Source organism: Aspergillus brasiliensis (genome assembly GCF_001889945.1).
Source record: "Aspergillus brasiliensis CBS 101740 unplaced genomic scaffold ASPBRscaffold_14, whole genome shotgun sequence".
NCBI lineage: Eukaryota > Fungi > Ascomycota > Eurotiomycetes > Eurotiales > Aspergillaceae > Aspergillus > Aspergillus brasiliensis.
Genome location: NW_027137455.1, coordinates 316534 through 341230, shown reverse-complemented (window position 1 = coordinate 341230; position 24697 = coordinate 316534). Strand labels below are relative to the sequence as shown.

The 24697-nt window shown below is 48.8% G+C and overlaps 8 protein-coding genes and 1 non-coding gene across 9 annotated transcripts; 4 read left to right on the top strand and 5 right to left on the bottom strand.

Annotated features, from left to right (window-relative positions):
* Positions 1-3713: 3713 nt before the first annotated feature.
* On the top strand, positions 3714-5193 carry ASPBRDRAFT_134863 (FAD-dependent oxidoreductase; the record flags this gene model as incomplete). Its single annotated transcript, XM_067618653.1, has 2 exons — positions 3714-4790; positions 4843-5193. The coding sequence occupies 2 exons, from the start codon at positions 3714-3716 to the stop codon at positions 5191-5193; spliced, it is 1428 nt and encodes a 475-aa protein (XP_067475152.1).
* A 1779-nt stretch (positions 5194-6972) lies between these two features.
* Positions 6973-8141, bottom strand: ASPBRDRAFT_47403 (uncharacterized protein). Its single transcript, XM_067625847.1, has 2 exons — positions 7569-8141; positions 6973-7516 (listed from the first exon to the last, which is right to left on the bottom strand). The coding sequence occupies exons 1-2, from the start codon at positions 7824-7826 to the stop codon at positions 7172-7174; spliced, it is 603 nt and encodes a 200-aa protein (XP_067475151.1). The 5' UTR covers positions 7827-8141; the 3' UTR covers positions 6973-7171.
* Positions 8142-9058: 917 nt separating this feature from the next.
* On the bottom strand, positions 9059-10986 carry ASPBRDRAFT_134849 (transcription factor domain-containing protein; the record flags this gene model as incomplete). Its single annotated transcript, XM_067618649.1, has 3 exons — positions 9059-10120; positions 10169-10259; positions 10304-10986. The coding sequence occupies 3 exons, from the start codon at positions 10984-10986 to the stop codon at positions 9059-9061; spliced, it is 1836 nt and encodes a 611-aa protein (XP_067475150.1).
* A 297-nt stretch (positions 10987-11283) lies between these two features.
* Positions 11284-12570, top strand: ASPBRDRAFT_47400 (aromatic alcohol reductase). The gene is made up of 3 exons (XM_067625846.1): positions 11284-11411; positions 11464-11883; positions 11941-12570. The coding sequence occupies exons 1-3, from the start codon at positions 11379-11381 to the stop codon at positions 12391-12393; spliced, it is 906 nt and encodes a 301-aa protein (XP_067475149.1). The 5' UTR covers positions 11284-11378; the 3' UTR covers positions 12394-12570.
* On the bottom strand, positions 12407-13654 carry ASPBRDRAFT_660271 (peroxidase family protein; the record flags this gene model as incomplete). Its single annotated transcript, XM_067628638.1, has 4 exons — positions 12407-12877; positions 12940-13211; positions 13268-13508; positions 13555-13654. The coding sequence occupies 4 exons, from the start codon at positions 13652-13654 to the stop codon at positions 12693-12695; spliced, it is 798 nt and encodes a 265-aa protein (XP_067475148.1). The 3' UTR covers positions 12407-12692.
* Positions 13655-15013: 1359 nt separating this feature from the next.
* Positions 15014-15086, bottom strand: ASPBRDRAFT_t238. Its single transcript has one exon. It is a non-coding gene; the product is annotated as a tRNA-Thr (tRNA).
* A 2909-nt stretch (positions 15087-17995) lies between these two features.
* ASPBRDRAFT_58481 (uncharacterized protein) lies at positions 17996-18861 on the top strand (the record flags this gene model as incomplete). Its single annotated transcript, XM_067627901.1, has 4 exons — positions 17996-18287; positions 18348-18419; positions 18488-18640; positions 18701-18861. The coding sequence occupies 4 exons, from the start codon at positions 17996-17998 to the stop codon at positions 18859-18861; spliced, it is 678 nt and encodes a 225-aa protein (XP_067475147.1).
* Positions 18862-19482: 621 nt separating this feature from the next.
* ASPBRDRAFT_134853 (uncharacterized protein) lies at positions 19483-22399 on the top strand (the record flags this gene model as incomplete). The annotated part of the gene is made up of 7 exons (XM_067618650.1): positions 19483-20996; positions 21052-21445; positions 21505-21759; positions 21811-21870; positions 21933-21962; positions 22032-22154; positions 22319-22399. 7 exons carry the CDS (start codon positions 19483-19485, stop codon positions 22397-22399), a joined length of 2457 nt encoding a protein of 818 aa, XP_067475146.1.
* Positions 22400-22803: 404 nt separating this feature from the next.
* ASPBRDRAFT_199599 (putative tannase) lies at positions 22804-24549 on the bottom strand (the record flags this gene model as incomplete). The annotated part of the gene is made up of 1 exon (XM_067621345.1): positions 22804-24549. The coding sequence occupies one exon, from the start codon at positions 24547-24549 to the stop codon at positions 22804-22806; it is 1746 nt and encodes a 581-aa protein (XP_067475145.1).
* Positions 24550-24697: the final 148 nt, after the last annotated feature.

Here is a 24697-nt window from a genome sequence, read left to right as displayed (position 1 = left end):
CCCTCTCACCCGTATAGATGAAACTCTTATCGCTATACAAGTTACTAGATACTAGATAGGTCCAACGTTACAGATCACGACTCAATCATAGGTCCAGTCTAGGGAGGAAGAAACCGAACGCTCGGGCTCAAAATTCAGCTACTACTAATCTAGGTCCCTTTAAGTTACCTTATCTTCATGTGTCGGGGAGGGGGAAGGGAGCATACACCTCACATTTAATATATGTGACGTGATAGAGATACGTCAAGTCGTAGATGAGGTGGTTAGGCTTTTAGTTCGGCCTCTTTCTTCGTCTACGTGCGGGGTTATACTAGTAGTAAATGGATTGTCTTGAGACCTGAGGGATCTGTCTGGCTCTGTTTAGTCTTCGGTGAGAGGTATGTAGTGTCAGCTACATAGTAGTGTTCTAGTTAGTCCATGGGAATACTAACTATGTGTCATGAGTCATGACAGTCTCACCATTGAAACTAAGAGTTTGTTATAATGGCCACCTTACTACTAGTAGTAGTGATGTAGTGATTCAAAGATATCGATCTAGACCTCGATACGTATCTACAACGTTGTAGTACCAAGTATACCAGACGATTTAACTCCTGCGACGATCACAGAATAATAATAACGACGCATATTGAGAGGTGCTATCCTTGGTTATGCGGCATTTACTACCGATCGAGATCTCTGCAACTAAAACCAGGATAACGAGTACACCTCGTTCATATTGAATAATAATAACCATGATAATAGTGGGATCATGCATGCTATGGCCATGTCAAAACCTCCAAGCCACGTCCTCAGGATGAACTAGGCCTTGCCGATCTGACGATAGAGTTTGATGACAGTTACCGGGGTGGAGATGACTTCTTGTTGTCTGTCTTCCTTAAGTTCCTATCGGTTGGACGTTGCAGAGGGTATCTAGGGACTAAATCGATCGCGAGACGGATATTTACGTACGTGTGACTGTTAGTGACAAGTGACAACGACACCCCCCCCGTCTGCCAAGAGTAGCAGGGGCTTTGCAGTTGCAGATCGTCAGTGAACCAAATTCTGACTATCTATCCGTGCGGATACAATTTCCGAGTATGGCCATAGTCTTCTTTACTTTTTGAAGTTTGAAGTGATCCGGTATTTGATGCGGTGGGATGGCATAGCTGCCTACTCCGTAGTCTCTATTTGAGAGGCTGTGACTGATGGACCGTACTCTGTTGTAAATAGCTGTGTCGTAGGGGTCGCATTCTCGTATAGCTAATGTGACAGTCCAGGTATGTTTCTATTTCCAGGTGAGATGGGGACGTCGGAAACCGAAAAGAGGGCAGAGGGGGCAGGGGGTCTCGCGTGGCCGTTTCGGTAATTCCTCCGGAACGGCTGCCGCAGAAGAGGAGTTGACGTCCCCCGTTGGGAGCCATGATTCGAGGATGCAGTTCTCCGCATAAGGCTGAGGAGTCGTCATGGACGGAGTCGCTTCTGGATTGAAACGATCCGGTCTGGACTAGTGCTGGGATAGCTGGAATTCAGAAACAACGGCAGTTCGTGGTGCCGCAAAAAGTGGTGACTACTAGTAGTACTAGGTTGGATATCGACTAGGTAGAAAACAGTGATGGATCGTCAGGAACACACACGCTGTTGTTCTCGGAGGGCATTGCTGATGGTCGACCCTGACTGGTGGAAAGCACCCGAATTGGCGCTAAAAAAAATTCAGATCTGACAGGTCAAGCGAAACCGGTTTTGAGGTCTCGCATGGTTTTGGTCTCGGTGCATGACAGATGCATGAACTTTTTTAATTTTTGACATCCATGAGAGCAGGCACTGTTAGGTGGTTCCCATGCTATCTATCCCCTTCTCAGTCGGTTTCCCTACCAAGTAGTCCATCCGAGACCATATTGAGGCTACGTCACGCAGCTCACGGACAAGCCCGGACGGAGTGGGGAGGACAAATAGCGCGAGGACTGCCTGGAATTTGGTTGGATGGAGAAGTACCATCGATGGGACCCGGCGGCCGGAGCAAGGACTCCCTTCCAGTCTCCCATAGTTCTCCGTATTATCCCCCTTTCGAAGATTCCAGGTCGCGGGTACGAGGGGACAACTAAGGGGAGTGGCAAGCGGAGTCTAGACTATCCTGATCATTTCGGAGGGTCGGGATCGCGACCGACGGGCACTTGGACCATGCGTGGTTCCTGATTTCTTAGTGTCTGGCTTGGGATCGATTTCAAACCGGAGTGTGTACGGAGTAACTAGTTACTGTTAGGCGCACAACTCCTTTAGTGGAACTGATACTAGTTATGGGAGCCGAGATATCTGGATAAGCGCAGATGGCGCTGACTGAGATTGATCCTCATAATCTGGGTTAATGGTTAATATCCTCGATTGCCGATTGTCACAGATGAATGAAATGCCTGTCCATCAGCCCGAGTCTATCATGCAGCTACAGATGGAGTGTGTCTCTATTATCGTCAACTTCACTTGTGAGTAATTCCTACAAAGTAATTAGCCTGCAAATCCTGACTGAAGATGAAGATGCCAGGATGTATGCAGAAGCAGGTAACCCCCTGCCCTCTTCAGGTCTTAGTGTCTTGGCCACGCACAAATACACACCAACCATGTATGCCGGAGGGAAAAATTTCAGCAGAAGATCTCACCTCATTCACATCTTGATTTTTGCATCACATCGCATAGCTTCCTAGTTCCTACCATTCCCGGTCTTTGCGCCGGCATCTTGCGAGACATGAACACGAACCCCTTCCGGCCGACAAGATCTCTGTTCTAACTATTCTGGCTCATCTCAGTCTTGGTTAGTAGCTGCCACACGGACTGACCCACTTCTTCCTGCTTCAACCTCGGTAAGCTCTTGCTTCCTTCTCATCCAGTCCCTTTGATCTATCACAATACCGTATCAGTCCCCTCGATCCAGTATTGCCCATTGACTCAGTCATGAACCCAATGGAGTAGTAGTAACCTGCTTCCTGGAGTGCCGAGCCGGACCGTAACGGTTGTGATGAGTCCACCGCGGGCCAGGATACAGTTCAGTCAGTGACAGCTTCGTCCCACCAGCCTATCGCATTCCGAATCGGCGGTGGTCTCGGAGGTGGAGTGGAGCAGTGGACGCTGGCCTGGCGCCGTTGATGCTCGCTCACTGCCTCGACCGTCGCCAGACGAGGACTAGTTGGGGAAGTGGAGAGACACTGCAGGCAAATCTCTTTCCAGTTTTCATGTGTTTTGATTATGATTATTCATTTTTTTTCTTTCTATTTTTGATTTTGATTTTTTATTCTAATGCTTTTTTTTCTCGACTAGGAATGAAAATCTCTTTTTGGGTCTTGGTTCCTGCCAACTTTTTTTTTTCGTCTCCATACTACCAGGGCAGACTTACCTCCGAACAGTCTCCATATCCGGCCGAACATGTCTCCTTCTGGCCTCTACAAACTACGGAGCCTGGCCGGTGCACCGGGGTGATTGGTGTACATATACAAACCCCAATGCCCCTAATGATGACCCCCTGGACTGTTCTAGTAGTCAAGTTTCGCCTCCGAAGGATTTTCTTCACTAAAAATCTTCTTTTTCATTTCAGTTCTAAGCGAATTCCCTCTGGTTTGGGCAGCTACGCACACGACACGCACTCTCTTTATGGCAGCACCCTCCCACGACCTTCGATCTTCTCTCATGAATAGAACCCTCTATCGCTGTCGTATCGGTTGAATCAACTCGCATAAGCTGCTACCATGATGGATCTGGGATATGAGGCGACTCCGCCCCCTTCCGCCGGGAAGGATTGGGTCAACTTCTGGAACTTCGTGGACCGAGCCCCCCCTCTCGAAACCGAATCGGTGCCCCGCGACATTCTGGTCGTAGGCGCAGGCATTGCCGGCATTGCCGTGGCCTTGGCCCTCTCCAAGGAGTTGACGCCCTTCGTTCCCGATCTCCGGATCAACGTCTATGAACGGCACGATATCCTGTCTACTTCCGGTGGTGCCATTAACCTGACTCCCGTGGCTCAGCGCCACCTGGATCGCCTGGGTGTTCTGGAAGAACTGGACAAGCTGGGACCGGAGTCCGGCACCGATGTAGATGCGATCGAGCTGTTCTCCAGTCGCTCCGGACGCTCCCTCGGCGCCATCAATTTTACGGATGAGAAGGGCAACGGATTTGGCGGGTACAAGGGCCGCCGTGTGATGCGGATCATCCTGTCCCTGGCCCTGTTAAAGGTGGTCGAGCGCACGAAGAACGTCAACGTGGTGTTTGGCAAGAAGCTGGTCCGTGGCAAGGAGACCAAGGACAAGGCCATGCTGTACTTCCAGGATGGCACAACGGCCACCGGGGACTTGGTCCTCGGCTGCGATGGGGTCCACTCCAACGTCCGCACCCAATGGGTCTCTCCCGAGAGCCCGTCCGAGTACACGGGCATCTCATTCGTCCAAACCATGATCGATAGCAAAGACGTCAAGGCCCCCGTCCATTTCCGCTCCACCTCGATGAACATCTCCCGGCATGGCTCGCTGCTCGCCAGTTACTGTGACCGAGATCATACGCAAATCTTCATTGCGGCTATTGTCCAGTTCCGGGAGGAGCTCCTGTCCCATTACAAGATCGAGCCGGGCCAGGATTGGCGGCGCACCGCAGCGATCAAAGATGCGCTGTGCCAAGAGATGCGGGACCGCTTTGGCCGGTCGGGGCTCCCGGCCATCCGGGACATGGTCAACAAGGCCGACGACTGGATGCTCTATCCCGTGTGGCAGGTTCGTCCGGGTGGCCGCTGGTATCGGAACCGGGTCATCCTCCTCGGTGACGCGGCACATGCAGTAAGTTGACTATTCTTTGTGAATGCTCTTGATACGATACTAACAGGAATAGATGCCGCCGCGCGATGAATCTGCTGCGTACGCGCTAGATGATGCCATCCTCTTCTCGCGCATTTTGGCCAAACATCGCTATGAGCCTCTCCCTGTCGCTTTCAAGGCCTACGAGGATCTGCGACGGGGCACGGTCAACGCCGCCTTCCAAGTGTCGCGGCGGATGTGGGAAAAGAACCGGGACCTGGGCTTTTTGGAGGGCCGCTTCAAGGAGTGGACCATGCCCATGCAAGTTCGCAACGCCCGGGAAGCTCGCGAGCAGGCGTGGGGGTTCGATGCGACCAAGGTGCAGCTCCCGGGGCCGGGAGACTCGAGCTCGTCGCTGTATTCATCTGAAAAGGAGTTCCTATAGAGGGTTTGCATGGGTGGTGTTCCGGTTGGCGGGGTTTGGGTCATTGGGTTCTCATGAGCTATGATATCATCTATACAGTTTTACCACGCAGCAGGCATGATGCCGTGGCTGCTTTATTCTTGGCATTTTGGTTCTTGTTCTTGGTCCGGCATCATCTATATCAGACATCAGACATACTGTATTCATCATCCTTATTTCGGTTACGCGGCGTACCGAGTTTTGATCCGAGGTACGCCGGGGGAAGTCTATACCCAGACGGGGAAGTCTTCCGAATTAATCTATTTCGATGAATTAGTTAATGTCAGTTAATATCTCTACTCTATTCATCCCCCTGAGATACAGAGTATTAGTATCTCAAGTCTTAAAATATTAAACCTTCCTAATTATCTTGTTAAGAGAGATTATTTACGAAGTAGTTCCTCCACATATCTTTCCTTTCCCCCAGGAACAATCAACCAGCCAAGCCCAGCTGAACCGTTATGAACTAACAATAATTATCCGCAGTCCACCGGTTAATATATAACCAGCCCACCCCACTCCCACATAGAAAAGTTCCCTTCCTTCCCCTTCTTCCATCCCACAGATCCGTTCCATGGAACAATCCCCATGTCATGCAACTGCGCAACACAACTCCGGAAATAGCAAACAAATCGTAAAAATTAACCTAAGACATAAGAGAAAAAAAAAAAGACAAAAAAAAGTCTTCCTGCCCTAGTGCTAGTTCTTATTCAACCAAATCTGACCTCTTGGCTATGTTATATGGTCTGATCCCTGCATGTAGACTAGTTAGTTTATCCCATGCCGCATGGCTAGGGTCACTACTCACTTTAGTTTAGTCGATAGTTTCTGCACTAAATTGCCTAGTTAGTCTTAGTTGACTAGTTAACTAACTAACTGAAATTTTCCTATAGGATTTTTTTCTTTTCGGAAGCCGGGATATCCCCTCGATGTTAGCCAATTAGTGGGTTTTCCACTTCGTACCCCGGGTAATACTTAGTTAGCTCTGCTATTTAATTAGTAGTATTTCATTAGGAATGGTACGTAGGGCATACGATGGAATGGTATGATTCCGATTTCGATTTCCGATTCTCGATCTCGCCCCCATGTTTAAACAGATCGACGGATAGATAGGTTATACATCGGATCTGGGCGGCGTTTTAATGTTGGTTGGGGTTATATTGGGGGCGGATCTGACCTGCTTATGGTTCTTTTCTACTGATAATTAATATGGGGCCGGAATATGTAAGATTTTGAGGGAGGTTGTAGGTATAGGTATAGGTATAGGAATGGGTATGGGTATGGGTATAGGTATAATGTATCATACGTGGAATATAGATGTATGAGTCAGAGAATATCCGGGGAAAGTCTCTCAATTCCTTTCCCCATATCACTCCATGGGGGTGTGTCTGTGTCTGTCTGTGTCGCGTGTCCTGGGCAAGTCGGTAGTGGGGTTCTACGTCATCCCATGGGATAGTAGCGAATGTCGGGTTAGAATTGTATTCTTTAGTCTGGAGTAGGTAGAGGTGATGCAGTTTTTATTAGTTAGTAGACCTGACGGGCTGGTGTGGGGGCGTTGTACTAGTCCGACTGTCCGAGAGTATGGGGTGATAATACTAACTAGCTAGTAGATGGGCATTGACTTGTCCGCGGAAATGTCGGAAGTTATAGGTAGGCTGCTGGTGGGTATACTATAGTAGAGTTTATCGGATAGAGTGGGTTGATCTTATGACCTTCTCTATAGGTTCTTAGTACTGCTTAACTATTTATTTTCTGAAATAATGCAGTGGTAGTTTGTCCTTGTATGGTAGTATTGCCCTGATAAATTAAGCGTTCATAGTATAAACGTCGAATTATGCAGACATCCAGTCATTAATTATCCCTTCAACAACCCCATATGCAAAGACCAAAACAACAAACACATATTAGTACTCTCACTTTCCCATCCCCTTCCTCCCTAACACCCATACCCAGAAAGGATTCAATCATACTGCCACGCCGCAGCCGACCCCCCCGTCGACACCCACTCCACCGCCACCGCATCAAACCCCAAACAATCACTCACATCCCCCGACGGCACCGTCGCATTCGCCATGGCCGCAAAGACCTGATACGCACCGCCATTCACCTCCTCATCCTCGTCCACCGGACACGCCATGAACCCCGTCGCTCCGAGGCCCGTATACGTCCAGTGTCCGAAGGTCGTGCCCGGCGTGTAGCAGAAAGTGCTGGTCGATGCGCCAGTCGGCATGTAGGTTGTGTGCGCTTCGACGAATTTCAGTGCGCCGGTGGGGTCGACGTAGATTTCTTGGATGTAGTCGGAGCTCTGCTCAAGGTTAGTATACATGGTAGGAGGATTTGGGAAGGCTGAGGTGTACCAGGTAGTTGCTGTAGTCGATAACGGTTTCGTTTCCTGGTGGACAGGCGTCGTACTCTGCTACGGACTCGGGACAGGCGGTGGAAGTCGTGCCCCCGAGGTAGAAGTTGGTGTCCGCGGCGGTTAGGGGGAGGTATTGGATGGGAGAGCCGGAGCGGATGGACATCACCGTGAAGGAGCCGGTGCTGCAGTTTGCGGTGGTGGCGAGGGTTGGGGTGAGGAGGGCGAGGAGGGGGATGAGGGTGGTGAGGAAGGTCATTGTGGTGGTGTTGTGGTGGATTGTTGGTTGGGTTGGTGTTGATGTGATGGCTTGTTGTTCTCTAGAAGTAATTATATGAGATGGTTGATTGTATTTATATCCGTAGAAATCAGTGAAGTGAGCCTCATTCATATTCTATGATCATGATTCAGACATACAAAGGTATTCTGAGCTTGGCCATTCTTAGTGAGACCTGCATGCATCCGCATTCTCCGGTATGATTCTCATAGGATGGGAGATCTGACAAGCATGAGGTTATACGCGTCGTTGAAATTGTCTCACCTGTGACTGCTCTCCATCGAATCACCACGCCAGCAATACGGGAGGCTGCTTACATGTTACATGGAAAATAACTGAAGATGATCGGGCTGTGCGGGACTAGCCGGAATAAAACTACTACTGCGATGTTGATAGGAATTCTCAGAAGAATGCATCATCGTGCAGAAGCCTGAATCTAATTATAGTAGGTCCGTGTTTGTCTAGTGGGACGCCGAGGAAGCTTACTTTCAATGTGGCTATGTTGGGCCCCAAAAGCTGACCACGCGCAGTGCTTAAACAAGTCTTGACTTGATCCTTCTGCTAAAATAACTTCCGGCTTACAACTATCGATCATGCGCCCTTTTAACATAGTGCAGCACTCGTGGACCGGAACGCCCCCCTTGAGGCTCCAAGTATTGCCCAGATATACTTAGCGCACAAATAAATCTGCACAACTCACATTGCCTTCTCAATCCTCCCATGATCAGCGCCGTCTCCAGCTGCCGTGCTGCCTCCACTTCCTCCAGATCGATGCAGCAATGCCCCTTCTGATATGCTACCAGCTTAAGTAAATACGCTTACGCTGATTCCTGTGAACAACAAATCAACCTTCTCAATCGACCGCTGCGCAGTCGCCAAATGGAACTGATAAAAGCTTAGCATGCAGCTATTCAGTGGAGACTTGGGCTGTCGCTAGTGTGGCTTGGCATTATGATGCATCGAAGAAGGTTTTGCACCCAGAGGCTGCTTTATGAATCATTCATTTCTTTGGAAGGTGATAACTACCAAGTCTTAAGCCTGCAAATTATTTCGGATGACTGGGTAGGCGAACTTCCTACAGATCTCAGCCTTTCTTACTTTATCCACCATGACACAGATCAAAAATATATTGACATTGCGCCATTGATACCATTTAACCGGTAAACCAGATCTCCTACATCCAAAACGGCCCATTCCCATGAAACATGCCCTAGCTAGAGCAAATTAGACATATCATCCCCCTGACCCAGCGCCTGAAAATACTGCTCAAACGCCTCGATACTCCACTCACATACAGTCCCATTACCCGGCAACTCCGCAGCCCCAGTTCCAGTCCCTTCAGCAAGCTCCTCCACCGGCACAAGGCAGTCGTTCTCCAGCCCCAATTCAGGCCCATTCCCCACATCATCCATAGAGGCCTCATCCTCCTCATTAACTCGAACCCTCAACGCCCGGGATCTCAAATCCTCAATAACCTCCCACTGTGCAGTCCCCTGCACAGTTTCATCATTCTTCCAATACCCATATGCCTGCTCCACAACACTCCACGCCTCGTCTCTTCCATCATTGATCCCCTCTGCGCACAAGTTTTCAAGAAGCAATTTCAACATCCCCCATTCTAGATCCCTCTGCACTAACCAAAGCCACTTCTGTCCTGGATCATGGTCCCTGAGTGCTAATGCTCGCTGGAGAACCTCTACGCAAATCGGCCGGAAATTGTGCCCGGGTTTACATACCGATAACTTCATTTTCACGAGGGAGAGTTGGACGGTTGCTGCTGTTATGAGTTCCAAGGCATTGGTGGAATTGCAGTGAGAGAAGTACTTCTCTTCGAGGGATTGGCGGAATGCGTTGATGGCTTGGTGTTTTTGGATTGGAGATAAGATGGGGTAGTTGTTTGCTTGGTTGAAGGTTTCTGAGAAGATTATGCGTCGGGTGAAGGATGTGAGTTCGAAATGGAGGACTTGGAAGAATGTGCTGGATGTAGTGGTTATGGAAGTGCTTGGGGATGGGTGGCAGACTGTGTCGTCGGAGTTGGAGGGGAGTTGGGTGGTGAAGGATGGCTCGAGGATGTAGGGGGTTGTGTTGTGGTCTTCGGCGGTTCGGAGGTCAAGAGTGACAAGCTGCCACCAGAGGTGACGGCGCATTTCGGTCTCAATTGGTGGACTGTTTTGTTCTGCGCCGTCGAGGTGGAGGTTCAATCGGTATGCCATGTTGATGGCTGTCGGAAGGTGGGCTTTGACTGAGGGGCCGTGGCTGTCCAGTCGAGTGCAGGTCTAGTAAGCTTGTTAGATGAAGTTGGGGTGGAGAGGAGGTTCACGCACAAGATATAAGGTGAAGGCTTGTAGGAGTGTTATATCCCTAGAGTCGGAAAGGTCTACTCGTGCTAAGGCGCGCTCGACCTCAGTGCGATATCTTTCTTGTTAGTCAGGGTTGATATCCAGATGGGGCTATCTTACCGTTCCAATAGTGTTGCTTTATCCTCACTGAGCTTTTCCAGGCAGGTGCAAGATGGCATACTGATTATTGAAGCGTAATAGATTGCGAAGAGCAGGCAGTCTCCTGCCAGGTCCATAATGGTCTCTTGTTTAATAACGCACATAACATCTTTTTGAACACTAGGCGCGTGGAATATCTTCAGCACAGGATCGACAGCATCCAAATACCATTGCCACAAAATGGATATCGTGATAGGGGACGGGTGCTGCCGTTCGGTCGTCCCTTTTGAGCCATCAAAAGTGCTAAGTGCGCGAATATGTCGCTCTGTTCTATTTTCCAATCCATGGCTACTATCGACGCAATGTCCATGAGGACCTAATCGACTATCATCCTGCCTCGACGGAAGAACCTCACCATCGCCGGTAACCTCAGATAGGGATGAAGGTATCGCAACCTGTAGTAGATCCCTAATCCGACCTAAATCCCCCCTTAGCACTCGTAGCGCATCCTCAATTCTCTCAAGCCGATTCGTCACATCAGCATTTGCTGAATCCGGGCTCCGAGAGCGCCTCCTCATCGGTGGATAGACACATGCCGCTTTAACCTTTACACAATAGGAACAAGGCAGTGACCTATCACATTTGATCTTTCGTCGACTGCATTCCACGCAGGACCTTCCGGATGCAATTGTCCGACGTAGCATTTACTTTCGTAATTCAAGTCAAGATGTGTAGAGGTACCGCAAGAAGGAAGTATAGAGCAGGTGGAGATGGAGAGTGAAAATGATGCGACGACGAAGGGCAAGAATTGATTGGGTAGGGCGGACAGCGGAGCGCAGTCCGGATTTATAATCATGTTGAACCATCTGCTTAGAAGGTGGTCGATGAGAAGATGTAAGCACTAATCATTAGACTAGTCCGAATTTGGAGTAGAATATTGTCCCTACGAGTAATACATTTTATCACCAAGTAGATGTAGTATCATGAAAGAGACATAAATACCGGCATTCCCACTCTGATTATGACAGTATGCTTAACAGCAACTTCAAGCAAACAATCGATTCATACCACATCTTCTTTACGTACTCAGAACAAAATGACCACTCCAATTAAAGTCACTCTCATCGGGGTATGTCCGTCATGTCTACATTACTTTCAAACACTCCTGTTAACCATTGCAGGCAACTGGATTGATCGGCCAAATCATCCTCAAGGCATTGAGCTCGAACGTCAGCATTACCGTTACTGTCCTCTCCCGCCAGGAATCCTCCACTACCACCGAAATTCAGCCAGGCATCACTGTCCACAAGACTGACTTCTCGCCCTCTAACCTCGAGTCACTCCTTCGCGGCCAAGATGTGCTCATCTCTGCTGTCGGCGGAACTGCCTTTACCGAGCAAAAGAAATTCATCGACGCTGCAATCAAGGCGGGCGTGAAGCGATTCATCCCCTCTGAGTTCTCGACCAGTAGTCAAGATGATGCTGTGATTCAGCTACTACCTCTGTTCCAGCAAAAGAGAGACATCATCAATTACCTGAAAGGAAAGGAGGAAGAAGGTTTGAGTTGGACTGGGTTTGTTACGTCCGGACTGTTCGATTGGGTGAGTTGTCTTCTCTTACCACGTTACCCAATGAGTGGTGACTGATTATGATACTAGGGCCTCGAATCTGGATTCCTCGGATTCGACATCAAGACCAAGTCTGCAGTGATCTGGGACGGTGGTTCCGCATCATTCACCCTGACGAATGAGAAACAGCTCGGGCAGGCGGTTTTAGCTGTTATCCTGCGACCGGAGGAAACTAAGAATCGCTTTCTTTATATTGCATCTGTGGAGACTACCCAGAACGAAGTTTTGAAAACGCTTGAAGACGTTACAGGCTCACGGTGGACAGTGACGGAGACTACGACTGAGGAGCAGGTTGCCGAAGGGTTTAAGAAGCTGAGTGCGGGTGATTTTAGTGGTGCGTTTGCGCTGGTTCGGGCGACTGCGTTTGGAAGTACTCCCGGCCTGAAGAAAAACTATGTCAAGGATCAGGATCTGGCTAATGAAGTGTTGGGTTTGGAGATGGAGAGTGTGAGGGAGACAGTTGAGCGGGTGGTTGGAGTGTAGTTTTTGCTGGTGTGGGTACTGGTTTCCTAATAGCTTGCTCTGAAGCAGTAAGAGGCCAATAAATGAGTTCCTAAATACATGTGCACAGGGTATAGCTCGGTCAGAGCATGATTGGCACGCTGCAGGCTATCATGGTACAATATCGTGTACATCAAGTCCAGACATATATTTGACCCTGATGCACACCTCTTCAACAGAACTACCACGACGTCTACCCTTTCCACCAGAGCCAACAGCTTAGGTGACCCTGCTAAGCTTAGCCCCAGCACTAGAGAACAAAAAGCCCCTTTCATATCGACTTAACCCATGATTATATCATGCAGAGTACCACCGGTGGTACGAAAGTCTAGCAGCTCATCTAGCTCCTCCTGTGTGACTCCAACAGTGGAGTTTACAATCCACACTGTAAAGTTCACTAGAAAATCAGCCGTGGTAACAAATGGACGCTTAGTCCATCCAAGCGCTTGGGGCAGGCGCTCATGTTCTACACAACTTATATGTCAGTGACTGACGCCATCATGCTGGTAATTGATGATCTCCACTCACCAAAAAAATACTCGACCCAAGATCTGTTGGCATATCCCAGACTATCTTCTTCGAATATGATCATGTAGGCCGCAGTCTCTCCAAAGCCGAACGCTAACCCAATTTCCGAGAGATTGAAGGTAGGGTTAGTGGCCCTGGAAGTGTTCACCCGGGCTTGGCGGGCGTCTGCTGCTTCATAGATGTCGATCAAAGGAGTTGTCCAGTATGACTTTGTCTGATCGAATATTGTCTGGTTGAAGTCGTGGTTATTCCCGAAGTAGGTGTCCTGGCGACTGAGCGGGTCAGCTTGATTTTACATATTCTGGTGTTTCTGGTGCTTGCAAAATACCTCAAACTGGCATCATGTTCTAGGATGTTATGGCGAGAGAGGTCGCTTAAAGAGAAGGTAGTTGCGTTGGGGTCTTCAACTGTCGCCATGGCCGCTTCAAACAGGATCCCGGAGAGGTTGTCGTCAAGATTCAACGTCTGGTTCAATACACTGACAAGGGTATCTTCCGAGATATTTTTGCCATTGTGTGGTAGAAGCCCGTGGTTTGCAAGGGTATTCAGCATTGGACAAGGCCCTCGCACTGTCTCTCTTTAGCTTTCCCCACTAACTGCGTAAGTCAGACATACCATCATCGGGCCTTGGAGGCGACCATGGAAGCAGGTTGGCTGGATCTGTGGCCAAGGCCAGGGTAAGAATAGAGAAAATGGAAAGAAAACGGTCTTTCATTTTGCTGGCGTACTTCCAAGAGTTTGACTTGTGCCCTCTGCTAAACGGATGGATATCGATCTCGAGGGGAGTTATATATGAGATACCGAGGGGCGGAGACAACACGCAGCAAATACCTTTCAGATTATTGGCTCATGTGCTTGAATTATAGATGCAGTGTAACTCTGGTTTGGGGCCTTCGGAGGTTCAGCAGAGGAGCTGCATGCTTTTCTTGCATTCCAGTGGCACCCTGTTGTGGGTCCTACATTCACGATTTCGACATGGGACGACCCTGGTCAGTAACTGTAGCATAGAAGTTGCAGACAGCTCTGCAGTTGAGAGTTCGTACAGAGCATATGCAAAGCATATGGCCTTGGGGTCTAGCCTATAAAGTTGCGCAGATATTAGTGTTAGTGATGCACAACTGACCATGTCATATGTATAGCATGCCAACACCCGAACACGCCTCGAGACACTACACATTCCTGAAGACTTGGGATATGCTACCCAGGCTCATTCGAATGATTTGTGCATAAGCTCAATTTCATTAGTGCGCGACTCCCAGCACAGGTTACATGGCAAGTTAACTTATGTACCAGATTGTGTTATGCTGATATGCTGCAACCGAACTGTATCCTATTCATAGAGGGAATCTGATAGTCATGCCCAAGATGAAGTTCTTTTTCTACCCGGCTGGAATTATAAGTGATTGTGATTGAATTTATGAACCCGGCTACGTCTCTTTACTTATTCAGCTGTATCCCACCGCTGCTTGTCCAACTGCGCAATGTTCGCAGTTTTCAATCCCACTGACTGCTAGCGTGCTAAGTATTCCGTGGTGTAGTCATTCTATACGATTATCCGTCGTCTTTTCACCGTCTTCTCTGACTCCCTGACTCGGCCACGGAATGTCCCTATTTATTTAACCCCCTCGGTCAACAGGCACGTTATATCTGCTCGGTCACCGTGATGCCCACAACCTAAGCTCTTTGGCGCACAAACGCGTCGATATAGTAGTGATTTTATTTTCTACGGGCGGTCCTTATATCATCCAGCTGAGAAATCTGCGTGCCACAGGGAAAGCAGTTGCTTAATACCGTGATAATCCATATGAATGGACCTCATGAGATCATATCAAATCTCCCTGTTAGTTATTTTAGCACCTGATCGTAGCCATGACGCATGGTAGCATGAATCGTGTGTCTGCCCTGTGCAGCTGGCCAGTCATCCCTTGCTTAGAGAGGCTGGCTGGGCAGACCTAACGAGCTCATCAAGCTTACTGCATTCACGGTTGTGTTCTCTCCACGCATTTAGCGCATGCGCTAGCCTTTATAAGAGTCATCCCGTCATATGAGGAATGACGGAAAAAAATTGCAAAAATGCTCACACTCGGATTCGAACCGAGGATCTCATGATTACTAGTCATGCGCTTTACCAACTAAGCCATGCGAGCTGATTGGTTGATAGCGTTCAGAATTATGACTTATTAAGCAAAATGCTTGCTTTTGAGCACCTACTTACACTGTTGCCTGCATCTTCAGGCATCACATGATGCTCGATTGATTCGCCGGTTAGGCACATCTCAACGGCATCAACAAGGCGAAAGTGGTGATAATATACCACACATTTGTTTACAATATCTACTTAGATTCGCAGAATGTCTACTAATGCCTTACTTGATATACTCCCAATTTCATCTTTGGTAAAACTTCATTAACGGATATCAATTTCGAGATACTTCAGTTCCTTTTCTCCATCCGGACCGATTATACTATGCTGTCTAGCTCGAGCAGCTGCAGCAAGCTAATACCTATGGTGTCTGTAGTTATCGTACTATGTGAGTGAAAATGCAAGCAAGGAAGACATTACACTGAATCACAAGTTTAACACCTTTACTCCGTATAGCTTTTGGATATTGCAGCATGACAGTAAATATGTTCTGGTTGCTAATTGACTACCATGATGATCAATAGCAATTTATCCTCTACATAAGTATCATCCTCTATCCTAAGCTCTGCCCTTATAAATGATATCTTAACTAAATAGTAACTGCGAAGCGAGGTTGCCTCGCTTTCAGGTTGGTAGAACTATAGCAAGCCCATGTGATGTGGGACATATATATATCTATATATATATCATATGTCTTTATTGAAGATATCAAGACTATGTAGCACAACATATCATATACTCCAAAATATTGAGATGGATCGTTTGTCACGTTCTTCCAGCAATTCATCATGAAAATACTATATATAAATATCTAGTCGGAAGCATTTACATCTGCCTATGGAAATGCTGACCTAGACATACGTAACTATCTATACCGCCGGAATCACAGAAGAATCTCATCTTGACCGTTTACTGGAACACTATATGACTGCAACGAGCTGCTACAAAGTTATTGTGCACCGCATACCTCCCGTCCTTGAAACAGGGAACGAAGCAGCATACCCTCAATCCTGGGAGATGTAGTAAGCTGCTTAGTCGTGAACTGGGTGCAACAAACACAATCTACCTTGAAGTAACGCCGATGCCTTTCTCTTTGTCTGATGATTTACGGGCTTCATTTGTGGCTATGAAGCATTCTCTAGTCTCATTCACTGCCCTCACTGCATCTGCGGCGGAGCAAGCGGCGATGGGAGAATTTCAAGTGGAATGGTTTTCATATCGTAAGGAGTGTTGTAGACGCAGATTAATGAATCAATATCTATAGAGCCTAGGATTACCCCTTTGTATTTGGGGTAAACTCCATTTCATCTTGTTATATAGAATGGTCAGCCCCGGCGCTCCACAGCTGACCATGATCTCCAACGAGAATAGTGCTGCCTGAGAGCATTATAACCTGGTGAATCGAGCCATATATGGAGTATTCGTCCACCCAGTGGCGGTTCTGGCACAATAAATTTGATAATATAGAATGCGTTAAATCAGAGTCGGCCATTCACAGAACAATGCAGAAGTTCGAAGCTGGTGGAACGGTATATATTGGAGCTTCGATCATGACTGTTTATTTGGCTGCTTCCATGGTCTATTGTGTACTGTGTATGTGTCTATTGATCTAAGTATACTTCATTTCCTGCAAACACACCAGAAAGGAACGATTTCATGCCTAAAATTCTCCATGATATGGACGACTAGTTCATATCAAGCGTGAGGCTAGTATGGGTCAACCCTATGGGATAGGGGCCTAGCTTTCGCAGTACGCTTGTCAGCTGAAAGCCAGCCTTATTCGACTCAATTATGCTTCGTAAACCATACTCGAATAGGATTCGACTCTTTAGTGCTTCGTAACCCATACTCGAGTTGGATGGCAAAAGCTCCATGAATGGCCTCCGGATTTTCCGAGGACAACTCGTGGGTGGTGATTGTTGAGTAATATTAAGGATCCTATTAAAACACGGAGACCAATACCTTTCTAGATGTAGTAATGAAGAAGGCGCTATGAGCTCCTATTGGAGGAGGATTAAGTAGCCTACTACAACTGAAACGGGGTCTGTCTGTTCTGGCCTAACCCGGAGAACCCCTGCATAGGGGCTGTTCCAGGGTTTCCAGTAGGGCGCCAAGAGCAGGGCCCATAAGTGGAGAACGGCCATATGGGCATCGGCGAGGGTTTATCGTTGCACTTGACTGTGACGAACCCGAATAGTCGTGTGGCCTAAGAATGTTGACTGCGGTTATTAAGTTGGAATAACCGTTATGGCAAGCTCTTGACTAAATTTAAGCTACCGGGTCGTTATGGAAAGGTTATGCGGGTTCTCCCACAACAATCCAGCGAGGATCTGCACCTTCGTATATTGATGCATCGAAAAGAGAACAGCAACCTTGAAGACCAGTGATTAGTCATTCCAAAGTCAATTACTTTCTATATCTACCTATAAGTAGATGTTTCTTGGTGTGACTGACTTCAAAAGAAGGCTTTACCTGCTCGTATCGAGCATTGGATTTGGCTACCCACCAAGTGGGTCAGGACGGGAAGTCGAGGTAGGAGTCTGCGGCAGTAGCCTTGAAGAGAGGGATCCATGTAGATTGACTCCGTGCTTGGCTTTTAGATACACAGGGGGCCGTACTCATGTCTGCCCATTCCATTCGTGCAATGAATTCCGCAATAGCCGCAACCCCCTCAGGTAGGGCAATTCTCCCGGAGACCGAAACCCCACTGGTGGATATTTCCCCGAAACATCAGACAATAGAAGCTAATACATACTGAGGACGGGGGCTTCGGAACAGAAAATCTTAAGGGTTGCTTCCTCATTCTGTAGAACATATAAAACGGTACCTCGTCCTCGCGGTTCATCTACCAGAACAGCAACACCATACAAGCATTCGCATTCAGTCGCATCTACCACACCCAACCATTTCAAAATGTACACTCGCAACCAGGTTCTCGCAGCTCTTGCTGCTCTCGGCGCCACCGGCGTGAACGCTGCCATGGGCCCTGCCTTCAGCACTGGTCCCGTCTCCGACAACTCCTTCATCCGTGAAGCTACCTCGACTCTTGTCCTCCCCAACGGCCCCAGCGGCGGCTCCTCCGATGCCATCACCTCCCTGTGGGTTGGTATGGGCACCTCCAACGGTGACTTGATCCAGTCCATCGCCGACAACTGGCAGCAGAGCGACTGGACCATGTACGCCTACACTCTTAAGGAGACTAGCGGTTAGTGGCCATAGAATCGCACTACCAACGAAACAAATACTTACCCGGTCATTTCAACAGCTACCTCCCAGGAGCCCATCTACGGTGATGGCCAGGCGAACGGTTCCAAGGGCGACAAGGTCACCATGCACTGTAAGTAGGACCTGTGTCTTCTTTCCTTCCGCACCTTCTATTCTCCACGAGCTAAGCATGATCTACAGACAAGTTCGATGACTCGACCGGCAACTACACCCAGACCGTTCTGATCAACGGCAAGACCGTCTCCACTCTCTCCACCAGCGATGGCAAGGCCCAGGGCTGGGGAAGCGCTGTCGAGTGTGCCGAGGACAACTGCGGTACTGTCGGTGCTCACTGTAAGTTGACTATAATACGAATGAAGTACCTTCACTGGGCTAATTATATTCCTTTTCTAGCCTGGATCAACACCAAGATCATCCTCGATGTCGCTGACCCCGACTACATCAACACCCTCGCCAAGGGTGACGGTGTCACTGGCGACATGTCCACCAGCGACGGTGGCAAGACCTGGACTGTCACTACTATTGACATTCCTGAGTTCTCTTTCTCCAGCTAAATGCTCTACCATTAGTTTATTGTGGAACCCAGCTGGATATGGGGGATTGTTAGGATAGTATGGTGATTTTTACCTTCGTCTATGTATTATTAACTGTGATAGCATTGAATGCTTATATTATTATTGCACACTGCGACATATACCTTGTAGCTGATCTATAATAATACGGAGTGCCAGGATAATATTTTTAAGTGCCTACTGGTGTGTATGCTATAGGGGCCTGAGCGCCCGACAACAATAAGGGAAACCGGCACAGCACCTTCCACGATGGACTTGGTCGCTTCAAGATCTTTTGAAGTTGCTTGACAATCAACACGCAGAGGAGAATAAGATGCAATGTGATTGATTTCATGCACCGTAATAGCTTCCCAACTGCTGTCCAGGATTACCACCGTAATGCCTCAACGAGATGGCCACGTCGCGCGGGGTTGCTGCATGATGGCATCCTTTGCGAGCATCGCCACGACTTTGGCATGAGGCGATGCATTGATCCTTTTGGCTTAGCCTGACAGCCTTGCAGCTCGGGGCTGTCATGCACAGCATCGCACTCATATATTTCATCTTCTCAAGACCCAATATCAAGATCAATGTTTGCAACTCAAGTGTTGAATACCTTCAAAAATGGGCAAAAAAGGAGATAAGAGAACTAAAAGCCAACATGCATCTAATCAGCCTGCCGCCTCATCTATATCCACCAGTACTAAGGAAAACAGGAGAGGATTCTCATCAAAGGGCCTAGAAGAACTTTACCACACTCTGAGCGATCGCTTTGGTCGAGATCATGATGTCCAACGGACTGAGAAAGATGATGATGGTCTTACACCACTTCACTACGCAGCGAAGATATTAAGAAAGGATACGGATCACACAAACTTGTGGATATACTGGGAGGAGGAGGAGCGGGTATGGGAATGGCTACTGAAAGGCCACGAACAAGATGAGCTCAATGTGGAAGATGAAGATGGTCGCACACCGATCTCTCATGCGGCAGAGGCTGGAAATATCTGGACTGTGAAAAAGCTGATCGAAGCCGGATGTGACCCCTGTAGAGGTGACAAGAATGGGCGGTCTCCTTTATCCTGGGCAGCGCAATCCGGCCGAAGTGATGTGATCGGGCAACTCGGTTGGAATGTCCACCACGTTGACGATAGAGACAACAAAGGCTGGACACCTTTCGACTATTATTTACGAAGTGAAGCCAGACGTTGTTCAGATGAACAGTATTCAACCAAGTTTCTTGACTTCGGTGCTCTCCCACTTATCTGGGACAGAAAACATGCCTCCGATGTGAAAATGTGTTTTTCGGTTACCAAAATGTGGAGTCAAGTGCCATCCAACTATATGAGCACAGCCGTCCTAACCGAGCATGACGCTTTCGGTCACACCCTTTTATCTCGTGCCGTGCAGCTCAATAGAAGTCTATTCGTTCAGATGCTGCTGACTATCAAAGGCATTGATATAGACGTGGCAGACAAAGATGGCAAGACGCCGCTTTTGCGGGCCATAGAAGCTGGCAATCGCGAAATCGCCAAGTTGTTGTGGGACGACGATGAGGTTACTCTAAGGCTACTGGCTACGAATGCTGACGTTCCATCTGTTCCTCTGGAGTGGCTTATTACGAACGGCTACCCGATGGATAGAGGCCACGGACCAAACCAAGAGACAGCAATGCGAATAATGTTTGACATCCCCGACATTGCTGTCATGGAGCATCACCTCAAACAAGCTCTAGATACCGAAGTAGCCAGAAAGAAGCTCGAAGCGGCGATTTCGCCTGAGAACACCATTGAGGCCTTACCATATGGTGTGCGATTATCCTGTCTAGCACAAACAGACACGCGTGGCTTAACACCCCTCGCTTTAGCGAAAGAGAGACGACTACTGCCCATCGTGCAGCTATTTCTCCGGTATCGTGCTAAAGTTGAACCTTTTCAAGACAAGGCGGATTGGTTCAGTCTCCTGCAGGACAGTAACGGCAAGCGTGGCTTCCGCTATGCAGAAGAAGTGTACCCGAATGTGTCATTGGAGCTTGTACGAAAAAAGGGCAATATCCACCTCTTCGACTTCTACCAAGCGGAGGATGTAACACCACAAGGGCGTCTTGTCAAACGATGCGATATTCTACAGCATCTTTGGTAAGTCGTATCTATCCGAACAGCTTGGCGAAATACTAATCGAGAGAATTCACAGGCTACATAACAGCAAGCAGAACTGGATAGCCTCGTTGAAATATGGCCTGTACCATAAGGTAGAATCTTACGCATACAGTTCCGTACATCTGGACACCTCATTGTCTGAGATTACTTGCGTATTATCAGCCGAATTCCCTGACCCGAACGAAGGGTTCTTCATGAGGCATACACCATTCCAGTCTGAGGGTATAATGAGTCATAAATGCTGGTGCATATCGTGGACGACGCCACAGTTGAAGGAGGCAGGGGGAATACCGGTATTCTACAGCAGTACACTCTCACACGGCCAGATGCCCGTAAGCGACGACACATTCCTCCAGCAATATGTCGACGATTTATTTCAAGAATGGTCGCGAATATGCGATGAAATCGAGACACATGTTATTGACCATGTACATCCACCCCCATACCCCGCCTTGTGGGCTGCTACACTAACACGTCTGAACTCTAGTGCAAAGATGATGAGATCAACGCCACCACCCTGATGACAAATCTGGCTGATGATTCACGTTACTTAGCAACAATTCAGAAAGCTCTTCAAGATCAGACAAAGGCAATACAGAAGGCGATTGATGAGTATCGCAGGGTGGATGCGAACCACCGTTCTTGTTTGGGGGACTCAGAAGTAGACCTGAGATGTTTCAAGGCAACTATCAGTGATCGACTAGATAAGCAACATGAGCGTGTGCGGGATCTTCGTCAGATGGTAAGCTACATAGATCAATTGATCTGGTTGATTCAGAACTCATAATATCAGGAATTTGCTAGGCTATCCGTTGAAGAAACCGTTTTCATGAGGCGCATCAGCCTCATCACTGTGAGTGGCGCCCCAATCCCCATGATGTATTCTGCGTCTGCTTCAGTGGCTGACGATGGTAGTTTATCTTTCTACCATTGATGTTTGCATCGGTACGTACCAACGTCAATTGTTTTGGGTTATCGATTCTCATTTCCTTTTTTCTTGACCCAGCTAATTAGCAACAGAGTTTATTCGGCATGAACGTCAATGCGCTCCAAAGTAACCCTGATTGGCGCTGGTATATTGTTTTCGGAGCTGCATCGCTTCTTCTGACCTATGTCCTGTGGAAGGTTTCCGATCAGGTTAGTTGCTACTTATCCTGACTCCTCTTTCTTTCCATCCTATATATCCCTCTCTCCCTTCATCGTCTCGCTCATCTTTGCCCCTCGCATTACCTTAATCTTCTTTCGGTTTGTTTTCTTTTACCCTTGACTTTTTCATCCTCCCTTGTGCTAATGTGTTGCAGAATGTCCGTTTGTCCCAAATATGGTCTGAGATTCGCGCGAGGCGGGCCATGAAAAGCAAGGAAAAGGATTGTGAGAATTGAAGGTATTTTCAAGAGTTGTATATTGTGATTTGTTATCATCGTTTACTATATGTAGATGAAAGTGATAATGTCTTTACTTTTAGGCAAGACTGAAATCTATCAAGATAATGTGTTCTTGATTGTGCTGCAGCACATGATGGGAAAAACCTCGTACACACTTTTCATATCCATTGAGATGTATTATGCCATCTTTACTTTTATATTGGAAGGAGCGTTATATACAGTCAAGTAATATTGTTGACTAAAAGACTTAGTTAAGGTCTTCTTTTTAGATAAACAGATTAAAGAAGACAGGAGAAGAAGAAGTACAACGACTATCGAAGCGAAGATACTACATACAGACGGATATGGATCCTATCAAAGGACCTTCCAAGATTTCCAGCTTTCTCAATCATTCGGCCCAATTAAAAAACAGGCATCTTGAAAGCATCAAAAGTGTAGTCCCAAGTAGCCAAGGACTTGGAGTCATAAACACAAGAGAAGCTAGAGTTGCTGGTCCAGAGAGGACGGGACGGCCACTGGCAGAGCATCTGGGTCTCACCGGCATAAGTACCGGAGGAGACAGTGGCGTTGAGACGGGACGGCTTGTTGCCGTTCTCGACCCAGTCGATCATGATCTCCATGTTGTCCTCGGGGTAAGGGCCCGGCTGGAGGGAGTTGGTACCGCAGTGAGCCGCGCCAGGGATGAGGTAGAGCTGGTACCAGTCGGACATCTCCTTCAGGGAGTCGGTGTAGCTGGTGTTGGGGTACATGGCCTGACGGACGCCCTGCCAGTAGTGGACGGAGGAGGCGGTGGGGATACTGGGGTCGGATTCACCGTGGTAGTGGATCATCTTACCACCGGATTGCTGGAAGGTGGTGAGGTCGACGACGGTGGTCTGGAGACTGTCGATGTAGCGGATCATGCCGATGTTCATCCAGTCGACCAGGGTGTCGTAGGTGACGTTGTCGAGGTTTTCCAGGTTGTCGATGTTGAGGAGCTGCACGAACTTGGTCACGTACTCGCCGCCGGTGGAGGGGATGCTCAGGGTCCAGGAGTCGGTGGTGGAGTCGTACTCGGTGTCTCCGTCGGACAGCTCGGCGGCGATCTGCCACGAGAGGTAGGCACGCTTGCCGTTGGAGTCGTGGAGACCGTCGTAGATGGCCTGGGCGAGGGCGACACCTTCGGCGGTGACGGTGCCGTTCTGGGCGGGCTGGTAGCTGGTGGTGCTGCCCTCCGCACGCTTGCTGAAGCCGAAGCCCAGGGAGGTGTAGTTCTCTGCGGCGCAGTAGTAGGGCTCGCCGATGATGGAGGTGAGGTTGAAGTTCAGCATGCAGAGGTCGGTACGGGAGACGACGCCATCGGTACGGCCGTCGAGAGGGTCACAGGCTTCAATGGTGGCGTTGACGATCTTGTCGAGTTCACAAGGGGGAGGGTAGTAGTCCATGGTGTGTTCGATGGTGGCAGGGAAGACGTGGTGGACCTGCTGCTGAGCAAAGCGGAAGGCCGGGGCACCGGCAATAACACCGTCGTATTCGTCTCCCCAGCGCTGCACCTGACTCATACCCTCACGACCACCATCAGAGCATCCCTCGTAGTAGGTGTAGATCTTCTTGTCGCTGGAGAGGCCGTAGAAGCCACGGGTGAGAGGCTTGGCGATCTTGGTCATCTCTCCCAGGGCCTGGTAGCCGAACATGTAGGTGGCATCCCAGTTAATCGAACCGTTGCCGTACAGGACGACTTCATCGTAGCTGTAGGAGAAGGCATCGTAGCCGGCGTCGGTGGCACCAGATGCAGCACCGTATTCGAGACCGCCGGTGGCATCGCTGGAGAGGGAGAAACCACCACCACCGGCGACGTAGAAACGGTTCTTGAAGTCAGAAGGAGCGGGCAGGGCGTACTTCACGACGACCTTGTCACCCTTGCCGGTGTGTGTATAGGTAACCGTGACGTTGCAGTAGTCGTAGGAGCCGGAGCTGCCCATGCCAGAGCTGGCATCGGTGACGGTGTTGGCGGTGACGGCAGAGGGGATCAGGTTGATGCCGAGGAGGGTACCGTTGGAGGGAAGGGCAGACTGAACGTTGGAAACAGTGCAAAGATCGGACAGGGATGTAGCCTGGGCAGTAGCTGCTGCCAGAGCAGCGACAGCTGCGCGAGCGGACTTGCGCATGGTGAGTTGCACTAAAGAGTGGAAAGGTAGACTGAATGAGCGAAGGGGTACAGACTGTAAAGACTGACTGAAGCGTCTGATGGAAGGAGTCAATCGGGGTGGCGAGTGAACTCCTTATATACCACGCCCAGATCCTCAATTTTGGGTG